General features: G+C 47.3%; 6 protein-coding genes across 6 annotated transcripts; 2 read left to right on the plus strand and 4 right to left on the minus strand.

Moving 5' to 3' along the window:
• Positions 1-266: 266 nt before the first annotated feature.
• On the plus strand, positions 267-1,618 carry PGRI_016090 (glycoside hydrolase family 16 protein; the record flags this gene model as incomplete). Its single annotated transcript, XM_040789322.1, has 2 exons — positions 267-1,533; positions 1,587-1,618. The coding sequence occupies 2 exons, from the start codon at positions 267-269 to the stop codon at positions 1,616-1,618; spliced, it is 1,299 nt and encodes a 432-aa protein (XP_040646275.1).
• A 793-nt stretch (positions 1,619-2,411) lies between these two features.
• On the minus strand, positions 2,412-3,830 carry PGRI_016100 (SUMO protease ULP1; the record flags this gene model as incomplete). The annotated part of the gene is made up of 1 exon (XM_040789323.1): positions 2,412-3,830. One exon carries the CDS (start codon positions 3,828-3,830, stop codon positions 2,412-2,414), a length of 1,419 nt encoding a protein of 472 aa, XP_040646276.1.
• An 842-nt stretch (positions 3,831-4,672) lies between these two features.
• Positions 4,673-6,477, minus strand: PGRI_016110 (phosphatase PAP2 family protein; the record flags this gene model as incomplete). The annotated part of the gene is made up of 5 exons (XM_040789324.1): positions 4,673-4,740; positions 4,796-5,262; positions 5,322-6,083; positions 6,137-6,353; positions 6,426-6,477. 5 exons carry the CDS (start codon positions 6,475-6,477, stop codon positions 4,673-4,675), a joined length of 1,566 nt encoding a protein of 521 aa, XP_040646277.1.
• Positions 6,478-7,747: 1,270 nt separating this feature from the next.
• PGRI_016120 (Rho4-like protein) lies at positions 7,748-8,726 on the plus strand (the record flags this gene model as incomplete). Its single annotated transcript, XM_040789325.1, has 3 exons — positions 7,748-8,032; positions 8,083-8,286; positions 8,343-8,726. 3 exons carry the CDS (start codon positions 7,748-7,750, stop codon positions 8,724-8,726), a joined length of 873 nt encoding a protein of 290 aa, XP_040646278.1.
• Positions 8,727-9,308: 582 nt separating this feature from the next.
• PGRI_016130 (DASH complex subunit DAD1) lies at positions 9,309-9,781 on the minus strand (the record flags this gene model as incomplete). Its single annotated transcript, XM_040789326.1, has 3 exons — positions 9,309-9,497; positions 9,547-9,609; positions 9,686-9,781. The coding sequence occupies 3 exons, from the start codon at positions 9,779-9,781 to the stop codon at positions 9,309-9,311; spliced, it is 348 nt and encodes a 115-aa protein (XP_040646279.1).
• Positions 9,782-12,019: 2,238 nt separating this feature from the next.
• On the minus strand, positions 12,020-12,271 carry PGRI_016140 (uncharacterized protein; the record flags this gene model as incomplete). Its single annotated transcript, XM_040789327.1, has 1 exon — positions 12,020-12,271. One exon carries the CDS (start codon positions 12,269-12,271, stop codon positions 12,020-12,022), a length of 252 nt encoding a protein of 83 aa, XP_040646280.1.
• Positions 12,272-12,461: the final 190 nt, after the last annotated feature.

A 12,461-nucleotide genomic window follows, 5' to 3' on the forward strand; every position in this document is an offset into this window, starting at 1 on the left:
TCAGACAATGTATGATACCTAGGGACAGCTAATTGTCTGTCAATTGTACAAAGAGTCATCCTCTCGGAAAATAACACCAAGCTTAGATGCAGGCGTATTTACTAAAAACCACTAGACCACACACTTTACTGAACATGATATCTCGACCTAAAGAGGAAATAACGATCAACGTGGCTTCCTGTTCAGACAACCCAAGACCTTCCGAGTTCGCTTCACTTCGCCGGGGCCCATTTTGGGTATTCTTTTTGAATCCTGTTACTGCCACCATGAGAATCAACGTTTTGGCCCTGGCAGTGGCCGCGATCTATTTCGGCACGGTAGCATCAAGTTTACCAGATGCTACGACACCACCGCAGCTACGAACCAAGAAACGTCCACGCGGGTGTGATTGCTACACAATCTCCGGGCCTGACCCGGGATACTTCCACCACTACAAATTCTGGGACTTTCGGGCAGTGGATTTGAAGAAACATGCCAATCTCAATCTGTCAGAGCCCATAGATTATAGCGACGAGGACTGGGATGATGACGATGGGGGCGATATACAAGACCCGCCAAATGACCACCCACCCGCAGTCCACGAGTCAAAGGACCCAGACCCCAGATCACTGGTATTCTACAAGACCTCCTTCGAGATAGACTGGAGTAGTCAGAACTGGGAACGCCGAGGCACCGCTAGATCCCCAGTCCTCATGATAAATTCAAAGCACAACGTCTTTCTCACCCGGGATCATGAGCAACACAACCCCCATGCGACGTATCTTGTGCTACGCACCACCCGCTTCTCAGACTACACCTCCACCGCAGAGATCGAGACTCGTCTGCACAACATCTACCGGTGCTCCTTGCGTGTCCGGTTTCGTTTGCTGCCAGCTAGCTCCATCGTATCGCAACCTCCCCAGCCTAAAGAATGGCCATCGCGGGATCCAAGGCGACATTATACCGTGCCATCGAACAACAAGACAATTCCTGTACGTGATGACCGCCCAGCCGACGGCGCTTGTGCTGGCATCTTCACCTACCATGACCAGACCTGCGAATCGGATATTGAGATTTTGACACGGGACCCGTCGCATCGCGTGCACTATGCCAATCAGCCCGATTACGATTTCGCCGCTGATAAAGAGATCCCCGGTGCGAGTACCGTTAGAGATGTACCTGTCCCATGGACGACGTGGTCTACGCATCGCCTAGACTGGCTCTCGAACATGTCACGGTGGTATGTCGACGGTCAAATACAGGATGCCAAATCATACGGAGTTCCCAATCTGGCGAGCATGATTGTCGTTAATCTTTGGAGTAACGGCGGACTCTGGACAGGTGATATGAAAATTGGCGATAGTATATACATGGGCATTGAATACATTGAGCTGGTCTACAATCGTTCTTCTGATGCCTTCGGTGGCTTTTACACGTCTCCTTCGCAGAACCATGACGGCCATCAGGGGACGCCTCTCGCAAATGGCTCTCTTGGAAATGGACATTCATCGGAGCCAGGTAAAAACGAAAAGTGCAAGCCAGGGAGGCAGGGCCGTGAGTGCAGAAAAAAGAAGTGGAGGAACAGGCCGCTTAATGAATTTTGTCAGACACCATGCAACATCGATCAGTTCTAACCTAGGCTTTTCTGACAGACTGTATTATTATCAGTTTTGGCTTCGTCTTTTGCTTTGACTGGCATAGGTGTTCTGCTTTGTACAGAATGAATCTTTTATCAAAAAATACATGTCAACAGATTTGCCAATTTTAGCGGATTTATGAGTCAATTATGGTTTTATTCGTAGTACCTAGGTATCTAACCCAGAGACATCATACAGGTACTCCTTTCCCTAGTAATATTTTACTTAGGGTAACTAAGCTAGGGTATAAAGGTTGCTCAAGGGTCTTCTAGAAGTTATACCCGAGGCAATATTACAGTCAACAGATCACTATGTAGATACTAATTGATTGTGTATAGATGGAAGAAGAACACTAACACAATAGAAATACACGCTACATTTTGGCAGCAGAGAAAGCTGATGCTATGTAAGATAAAACAGCCCCAAAGGAAAAAGAACCAAGAAAACAAAGAAATGTGATACAACCAGTCCGCGAGAAAGGGCTTGTATCAACTGAGTCACCATGATGGTGGTGACCGTGGGGTATCATTTAGATTCATTGCAAACATCACAAAGAACGCGCCGTAAGAAAAATTCATTGTCCTTTTTTTGTCCTTTCCGTGTGTTCGCCTTGCGCGCCAAAAAAATATCAGATGTAAAATGTGACCGAAAACGCCTTGATGGTGCTTCATATGGATAATTGTGGGTAGGGATGGATGAGGTATGTGAGATTATGTAGAAAGGTGGATAGAGTCCCGAATTCAATGCATGAGATGGAAGGGAATGGTTCTGTAGCCTTCGTCTTTTTGTGTTCGTTTAAAGCAACACTGCACCTGTTGCTTTGTCTTGTGGACTGAAGTCGCCGTGAAGACCTCCGTTCATGAGTTCGGCGACAATCTTTCTGCGGAGAAGTGCGATGTGCCTTGGGCCGATGGCGGTGGGTTCGACCCCAACAGTAATTGCTTTGGCGTTCGTTAGGAGGAAGACACCACAGTCGCTTCCGTTGTCTTGCTGAGAAGATACCGAGGGCAGGACGGTCCACTCCTCTTCGTTATATTTTGCCCCAAGCTCCCCACGAAGCCATTGCTTGATATTTTTCACTTGGCGAGGACCACGGGATCCAAGGGAGTCAAAATACTCGATTGTGCGTTCTTCTGGTCGAATAACCAGGAGGGTCCAATGACTTGACTCATGTACCGGGATGAAGACAGTGTCGACATCAAGCAGTCCTACGCCACCAATTTTGGCACGGTTTGCCCACCGTCGCACGCCGTCATATCCCTTATCACGAAGTGTAGAGTAGAAAAAGGTGTTGAAAGCGTGAAAGCGCGGCCGCTCGTTAGGTTTGAGGTTTCCATGCGATTGACGGAGGTAGTGAACAAGTAAACCAAGGTAGGCGTTGATGATTTCGTCATTGAGCCAGGCCTCAGCGCGAATACATGTGACGATATCCCGCTGGTACAGATCGTCTCCGGCTAATGATCTTGCGACGGCCTGTCCTTGTCCGCTTTGGAGGGCGCGTTGAAGTCGGGCAAGCCAGTCAGGCGAAATCAGACGTACAGGTTGGCCCTTTGGCATTACTCTAGTGGGACGTCGGAGGTCGCGCTCGCGGGCTAGTCTTTCCCTCTCTCGTCTCTCGAATTCTGCCTCGTACCATGATGCAATGCGATTGGCAGGAATTGGCCTCCTCTGGGCGTAAAATAACTGTACAGCAGAAACAGGACCATGAGGAACCCTTGCATCTTGCTGGGCCTGTTGATCCCACGGGTCATCAATGTCCATGATATCTTCTACGGCGGGCTTAGGAGCTTCAGTTGGTTTTGGCGATGGCATGCGCCTAGCGCTTGGGAGGGGAGGGGTGTATGTCGGTAATCGAGGGTGGAGATGTATGCCGAGGTCAGTAACCAGTGCTGGTGTTGCGCGAGCATCTATGTCCATGAATTCCCATCCCTTCGGTGGGACGTCTTCTTCCTCGATGGCAGCGCCTTGTGATACGACAAGGGTAGGTGATTCAGGAGGAGTTAACGGGAAGGCTCCTGGGATGGGCAAGTGAGAATCATCTGAGACTAGGTTGGAGTTTAGTGTGCGCACCCTCAATTTCGAATGAGGGGCTACCATACCGTTGTGGGCGTCAAGCTTAGAGGCCTTAAAGGGATCGGGAATCTTGGGCGAGGGTTTCGTGGGCCTCGTAGGGGAGGCGCGTCGCTTGCAGCGAGGCCAGCGAAAGAACCCCATGTTGATGCGAAACGGAAGGCAGGCAGAACAGGCGGGAACAAGAAAGTCGACAGCGATCTACTCGTCCGATGACGCGCTTTCAAGTAGATTGACGATGGTTGAATGAACGTTGAGGGTGTGAAAGGGGAGGTATGAGCAGGTATATGAAGATGAGACTTCAAGATCCATCATTGGGCATGACTGGAATATCTATCCCGAACCTAGAATCGAAGGTAGATACTCCACAAAGGAAGATGTATGGGAACAATATGAGCCGACGCGGTGCTCGGGTTCTTTTATCATTCTGCTGACTCATCACCTATTCCCCGGCCCAGCCTCCATTGTTTTGACCTACAAGGGTGTATACATATTGTCACTCTTTGTCCGTCTGCCTTTTTTTTACCGTTCTCTTTGACTTTTGTTCTCCATCAGTTGTTGGATATAGTTTTCTTTTAGTCCGGTCTTGTATCGTTTGGTGTTTCAGCTAATAATCGTCTTGTGGCGGACTCTATAAACAGCCATCCATCATGACAGCCTCAAAGAGAAAGTTGCCATTGTAGCTCTTTATTTGATCGCTCTTTGCTGTGTGTTGTGGCTTTTATGTACCTTGTGGTATCTTCTATGTCTTGGTACATGCGGCTGATCATATACCTGTTTGAGCAGGATATCTGACCAGACCGAATTATGCACCTATGGATATTGCTTTCAATGCTTATGTACATGGACGACGTAAAGAATATTTTCTAAGGTAACCTGTTCCAGCACAGCCCGCTGGGCTAGGAGCAGGCCGAGGAATTGATAGATGTAAGAGGAGAGGGACTGCGAAGCCAATTGCACTTCTATCGATACATTTCTCATTCTTATTATCGGTTTCCAAGTCCGATTAGGTCGAACAACAGGGGTGCGATTTCAATGACAACCCATGGAATACCTAAAGAGACTGATATCAGCAAATGTTGTGTTAGTATCTAGGGGAGTTCACATACCCGCATATACAACCATTTTTGTCACTACCTCCACGTCGTACCGTACACGGGGCTTCTTGATCTGGGAAAACACTTCTTTTTCATCCCGCTCTCGCTCAAAATCGAGTGAAGGGAAAGAAGTTGTCGATATGTCAAAATTCGCATCCACTGCGGATGAATTGGGGCTACCTCGTCCCATCATGTCTTCGTAATCGTCCAATGAGGCTGCTTTCCTCGGCGACACAGGCGTACCATTGGGCTTAGCTTGGCCCTCTGCGACTGGAGAAGGACGATTGCTCCCAGATTGACTCTCGCGTCGGCGCTTTTCCCGGTATGCCAGGGTCTCATACGCATCAGCTTCCGACTGAGGACCAATTGAAACGGCTCGGCGGCGAGGATGGCGCATTGTGGTAATGATATTTGAAATGTCGGACATATCTGGAAGAACGTCATGATCCTTTAGGTTAGAGGGGACGGTGGTGTATTTACTAGGGGTATGTCAGCATAACGTCCACAAGTATAAAGCACATTTGGACCTGTAACTTACGATGCAGTGGTGAAGAAACGTCGGGGGAGCAAAAGACCGAGCTTCTCCAGGGTGCGGAAGATAGGTGGCAGAATGCGCAGCAAAGCGGGCTTCGTAACAGTTCTCCAAGCAAACACGCACAAAACGCCAACGACCAGACGAACAACAGTCTTGATCCAGCCCATGGTCTCGAGGTCGTATGGAATTGACCCAGAAGGATAACCGACCCAGATATCGGCAAAGTGCCATGAAGACACATCCACGCCTAGCATGACACCTGCGAATGCGACACTATCGTCGAAGCATGGACAATCATCGGCCGGCTCCGGATGAATGCGGACGAGAGAGATAATAAGCAGCCCCAGCAGGGAAATTTCTTTGAGTGAGGCGGATAAAATGAAGTCCTCAAAGGCAGGTCCATAATGAAATTGTACGAGACCGATGGCCGCCCCCATAGCACATCCAACGATACAGTCCAGCATACCATGCATTCCGCAATACAGTCGACCTAATACAATGGACACGACGTAGATATAGGTGATCGCTTGGAGCAGAAGGGTTGCCTGCACACTGAGAGTTGAATCGGGTGAACCAAGCAGGCCCAAAGCATAGACCGCAACCGACACAGCGTTGGTGGAGTGTGTTGAGGGGAATCCATATTCTAGTGCTGCAGAACCAGACATGGTAATTCGCTGAAGTGGCGGAGACAGAGGACGCGGAAGACATAGCAGATCCTTCAGGAATCCGCTCCAAAAGACGCCCGATGCTAAGATGTGTACCAATCTGTAGATCTTTATCAGCCACAGACATCCACCATTCCGAGAGATAGAACGTACCCGCGACCCATACTGGGAGAACCACACCAGAAGAGGAAGGGCAAGAAGACCATGAAGAAGGTATGTGTGCCGAGATTGGCCGTGAAGGCGAAGTACGAGTCAAGAGTTGGTGTGCGCACTTTCTCCTGCACCCAAGCCAAATATGGCGTCTCATATCGGATCAATGGGATGAGCTTCTGTCGGGGCCAGTACCGCCAGAGGGGCAATCGGCTCGAGTCTATGCCGCAAATGCGTGGCGGTTAACGGACATTGCAATAACCCAAGGACAGAAAAGGAAGTAATTGCATACAATGATTCAAACTTTTCAGTCCAGCATCGGGCTGGTCGTTTTTACTGCCCATGATGTAGTGTTATCGATCTAAACAGTGTCGCAATCGGATGGATTCCATAGATAGACAGGCCGCTGCCTGCCGGTCCGTTTGAGGGGGTTGAAGGTTATAGGGTTCAAAACATAAGGAGCGAATTGAAGTTGGATTGAAGCAAATGATATAATCGAGAAACTCGACCTCGGGAGGTTGAATGAATATCCTCCAAAGTTGAGATCCGCGGCTCAGACCCCTGATGCCTGGGGCCCGCCATCTGTGTGCTTAGTCACATGGCATCGGGGCCGGCATGACCCCGGGGATGCTTCAAGTGTTATACATCGCAGGTTGTAGGTTGTTCTCGATTTTAACTAATTAATTTTGACATAGACTTTCATTTGTGTCTACCTCTTCGGGGGAAAATATGTTTGATCTATAGATTTACAATATATATTTATCATCGACTCGACACATGTGAAGCCGATGCTGATCTACTATCTCCGGTAGATTCAATTGACCTTCAAATAGTTCATGAAATAGTTCATGAATTCTTTTGATTTTACCTAAGGATACTATACTTAATATGCGGCTCTTAGATTCTGAAATTATAAGAAATATGATTGTAATTGACAGTGGAGAAAAAGATAAAGCTGAAAAAGAGTATAACCCGCTAATACATAAAGGGAATATTGTAAACTCGTGGCTTTCGGCCTTCTCCGGCCTCGAAAAAGCCAGGGCTGAAGAAGGATGACATGCAGTTATAGCGTTAAGCCCATTTTGTTTTCAATTTTATTTCCACTTGACTGTTAGATCGGATTTACAATCTATTTCCACTAAGCCTTATACAAAGATTAAATTAAATTATAGCTTATACTATCTAAAATGAATATGAGACCTCATATCTCAAGATCAATCACATGACCACATCGGTAAACTGTTATACCAAAAAAAGCCAACTGAAATGGTGTGAGCTGAACGGTGGGGTATAAGAATATATTAGCGGAGTCAAGAGCAAAACAGGATCGAGATAAACCAGTAAATTTCTAGTTAACCTTGGAAGATATACCTTTGATCGTGGGGAGCGGAGCCCTGGCGTCATGGAGGCACGGCCGTTGCTATGGTAGCCCCGGTGTAAACACGGGTCTCACGGGTCTCACGGGTCTCGCCAGATCCTCTTGCTCTATCGATCCTCTAGATCATTTTTTAGATCTATCTTCTCCTACTCTTTTTTTTTTCTCTACATCTTTCTCTCTCCTATCAGACCATTTTCCTGTATCACATTACAAACGACATTCCACCCCTGCTCATCATGAGTGCTATGTACGAAGATCAATACTATGCAGCATCGCGCCGCCATTCTCTCGCCACCCCTCCTCCATCCTTGACACCGCGTCACAGTCGAGCGCGCAGTGACAGTGTCCGAGTCAGCCACGGCACAGCCAGCACCAATACCAGTGTCTCCAGTGGACGGATGTCCGAGGCAACCAACATCACTCAGCCACCCTCATTCTCAAAAAAGTTTGTAGTGGTGGGTGATGGTGGATGTGGCAAGACCTGTCTATTGATCAGTTATTCCCAAGGTTACTTCCCAGAGGTACGGTCCAATCTACGGGGAAAGATGAGTCCTTGCTGATTATCATCTAGAAATATGTCCCTACAGTGTTCGAGAACTATATCACCCAAACAACACATCGGGCTTCTGGCAAGACTGTTGAATTAGCGCTCTGGGATACTGCCGGACAGGAGGAATATGATCGTTTGCGTCCACTGTCCTATCCCGAGACTGATCTTCTGTTTGTCTGCTTTGCTATCGATTGCCCCGCATCATTGGAGAATGTTGTTGACAAGGTGAGTTCTAAACTTCGGAGATCTTTGCTCGATATGTCTAATAACTCTCTTTTTAGTGGTATCCCGAGGTTCTGCACTTCTGCCCCACCACACCCATTATCCTCGTTGGCCTGAAGTCCGACTTGCGCAATAAACGAACCTGCATTGAACTCCTCAAAACACAAGGCCTGACCCCCATCACACCAGAGCAAGGTGAAAATGTCGCCCAACGGATGGGAGCAACATACGCCGAATGCAGCAGCAAGGAGATGCGAGGTGTGGACGAAGTTTTCGCCAAGGCTGTTGACGAGGCCATCTCAATCGAAGAACAAGGCTGGACAGCCCCCCAACCGGCCGGACGCAATAGCCGTAATAACCGCAACAGTCGCACAGGCGCCGTGTCTTCAGGAGGCCCCCGGCCCGGCAAGAAGATAAAGAAGCGCACTTGCAAGATTCTGTAGATTGATTCTACTCGATATGTGTTTTCTTTTCCCATTCTCGACACCCTTCTTCCTTTCTCTCTTGGCCGGACCACAAGCCTGGTTGCTTCGTCGGATTGCTTGCCCGCTCGCCTATGTATGTGACATGTCGCCGCAAGCTGGACAAAGCTAGACATGACTTTCCAAATTCTCTGTTGTATCGATACGCTGCGCGGCCCTTACAATGATCTCGATTCTTTTTTTGCTGGAGGCTGTTTCTTTTATTTCACGTTTGTTCCTTGCTATTTTCTTTTTGACCCTTATGACCCTTGTCCCCCTTGTTCCATTTGATGTCTCTCATGACTCGGGTCTTTGCCGTTTTCCATTGGCATGCATGGGAGTGGTGTTCTCGTTTTATGTTATTTGATATGCTCTGTTGGCGAAAGCGATGTCCTATGTCTTACTGAAACAATAAATTTGACCTTTTGTGTTTATCAATGTCTCGTAGGATTCGTATATTTTCTTTCCAGGTCGTAATCATAACCCGAATTCTGAATGGTATCTAAAAAAAAAGGTAAAACAGCCCGACGCCGAGACCCGTCATGCAGACCAAAATGTAAACCATCACTGCATAACTGTCGAGTCACCCTCGTCGTTTTCACGCTTTATTCCCGACTTACTTGCATCACTCTCCCCGCTAACCTTCCGCTTGCCATTGTCATTGCCGGTCTCCTCGTTTTGTTCTTCAGTCCGGCCCATAAAGTTCTCAAACTGGGACCAGAGAGCTTCCACTGATCCAAATTCATTCCCCACCTAACACCATTAGCACATACGCTTTGTCTGCCCGGGTATTGAAGCTTACTGCAATCACACTCTCCAGATTCCGATTCAGACGGTTGATGTTTTGAAGTACTTGTTCCATACCCTGCGCGAAATTAACATCGGTTGCGGCAGCCGATAAGGACTCGCGAGTGCGGGAGTTTCATGGATTTGGTACATACCACTGCAATCTCTCGGACGAGTTCCTCGCGCTGTTGCTCAAAGACTGTTGGGGATGCGCGACCGCCAGAGCCTGGTGTTTGCTGGAGCCAGGCCATTTTTTGGTTTGATTCGTAGGGCTAGATGAGGTGACAGGCGTGGAATGACACGACTTGGCACTTTTGGGCACGTCTCGAAGACGCGACAGTCGGGGTTTCGGGGAGTGTCGCGGAAGATTATTGCTTGGTGTTGAGATGTTTCGGACTAGACGCGGGTTTTTGCAGGGTCTCCGTCATTCACACCTGGGCAGAGTTGTGTTTTGGAGAGATGAGGTTGATGTGGGGCAGGTTTGATAAGAGATCTATCATATCCGAATATTATATCCGTTTTTAGGAATTATTGATTCTACTTTCTGTTTTGTTCTATCGACCTAGAAGACGAAGACACAAACGGTAAAGTACAGCATGATGAGAGTTGGCTGGCCTCTAATATTACCGACTGGAAAGTGAGTATCAACACCGTGTACCAACTTGCCGTTGTGGCACTGTAGCCTTTGTAGCCTCGATAGTCGATTATAGGGAACATGCTCACCAACCTACGACGTTATTTCTTCCAACAAATATCCGAAATAGTGTATTCCTCCTCGCCATGCAAGCCATTTTTGTCCCCGTCGTGCCGTGACCCATCATTGCTCGCTGCATGTATTTATATGGAACATGGCGATTATCACTCGTGGAGAACGCTTGTCACCAATCCAACATTCGTGGTTGACGAAGAACTTTGTGAGAGGAGAGGGTGATATCGCTTTTTATTCAGGTAGGAGGCAATATATATAAATCATCCTTAACGCATTCCACGGTATACCGCAGCAAAAGGCGGAGAGGTGATAAAAGTCGTCTTGATCATCCAATCTTTTCCGAACTTTTCATACTCACAAGCATAATTTCCACGTCAAGCTTGTGAAAACGGGTTAAAGGTGCTACAACAGCACAATCCCCTGGAAGAAACACCAGACCATATCTCGGTAATTTGCTTATTTTCGTCTGCACCATAGTACCACCAGGGAAGTAGCGAGACATAACTCCAAGAATTCTAAACATTTTCGATGCCACTCTCATACCGCTGGTAATAGTCGCGTTAACATGCATCCGCGGAGATTAACAGATTGATGGCAAAGAAAAGTCGAATATTGGATAGAGCTGATTGGACAATTGAGACGACTGGATATAGTACCGGGAAATCTCCGGGAATATCCAACCAGACCAACTCAACCTGTCTCAAAGTGATATACATTATTACATTGGTAGAGTCTATACAAATTAAAAGGGCTAGATCTCAGTCCCGAAGTCTGTCCGACGTTATCGTTTTACTACAGTTCCCTTTCCAACTTGAGCTTTTTTTTTAGATTTCAATCTTGATCAGGTCTCTCGTATAGCTTGCCCTACATGCAGACGATTTCGTCTAGGCTCTCAGGTCCGAATGGTCCGGCGCAGGGACAGAGACCGATACAGCACCAAGTCACCAATTGTATCCCATAACACCGAGAGCTGTTGTGCTAGACAAGATGCAAAAGAGAGCTATCCTTGCTAGCTATCATAGAAATGCTGTTCCTGACTTTCGGAAGCATTTCCAGACCCATTTTTATTACTGTCCAACAGAGAGTGTAACGAACGTTCCACTCCGATAGGGGTCCAGGGTCCACCTCTTTTGTACATACTACAAGCCCTATAAGTGATCCAACAGTAACCTTGGAAGTAGTAAATACGTTAAAGCTAAGACCCCCGCCGGATTTAATATTCGCCAGGTACAAAGTTCAAGAATCGATTGGAATCGAATAGAATTTCGGTTACTGTCGCACATATTAAAAGGGCTACAAGCGGGAGTCAAAGGTTATAGCCATTTTCATTACCTTTGATACTGAGAGATAATATCATGACATTTGACGCAGGTCTCAGACCGCGTTGCAAAATTCAGTTTCTATACATGTGCCAAACCAACCAGATAATATAATTCAAATCCAAATCCAAATCGCTAACAAAGTGCATATCAAAGCGGGGTCCGGTCTTGTCATCTGGACTGCCAGCAAATATCAGACGGTCTGAGGCCAAACACTCCCCGTGCAAAGGTAACGCCGTTCATTTCAAGTCGTAATCTCATTTCCAATTCACAGTGTCCCGGGCACGAAAGATCAAACCAGCCAAGTCGTGAATGTATCTGTAAATTTGTATTTCCGTTTTTCTTTTTTCTTTTTCAAGCGAGAAATGTGTTTCGCATTGTCTTAATCTCAAGGTCTGAGACATATAGTAAGGTGAAGAAGGGTATCAGCGTGGCACATTACTGCAAGGTGAGGGCGTATATTAAGAGTTCCGACGTGGTTGCGCGAGGATATTGCTCAGACGTTTCCAACGTGGCGTCGGGGATGTCGAGTTCGTACGAGAGAGGGTTTTATTTGGTTTCGCAGAAGATTGTGTAGAAGAGCGAGCGCGGCTGTTGATGGTTGCTTCGTGGTCGGCGAGGACGTCTTCAAGACGAACATCTGAGTCGGACATACGTCGGGATGAGTCCTTGGGATCGAGGATCTCAATGAACCTGGAGCGTGTATCGCGCATTGTGTAGAGTGTTTCTTTGTTGATTTGGTGAAAGATAAAGAGTATATAATTTCCAATGGAAATTTAGAGGGGTCACGAGGGTGTATAGATGTAAGTTCAAGCGTGAGATGAGACAAAGAATGTAGCAAGTTGCTGACTGCAGATTTGGATGTTTCAAGTGGGAAAGCGAGGGAATAGAAAAAAGAGGAGA

Source organism: Penicillium griseofulvum, assembly GCF_001561935.1.
Source record: "Penicillium griseofulvum strain PG3 chromosome Unknown contig_80, whole genome shotgun sequence".
NCBI lineage: Eukaryota > Fungi > Ascomycota > Eurotiomycetes > Eurotiales > Aspergillaceae > Penicillium > Penicillium griseofulvum.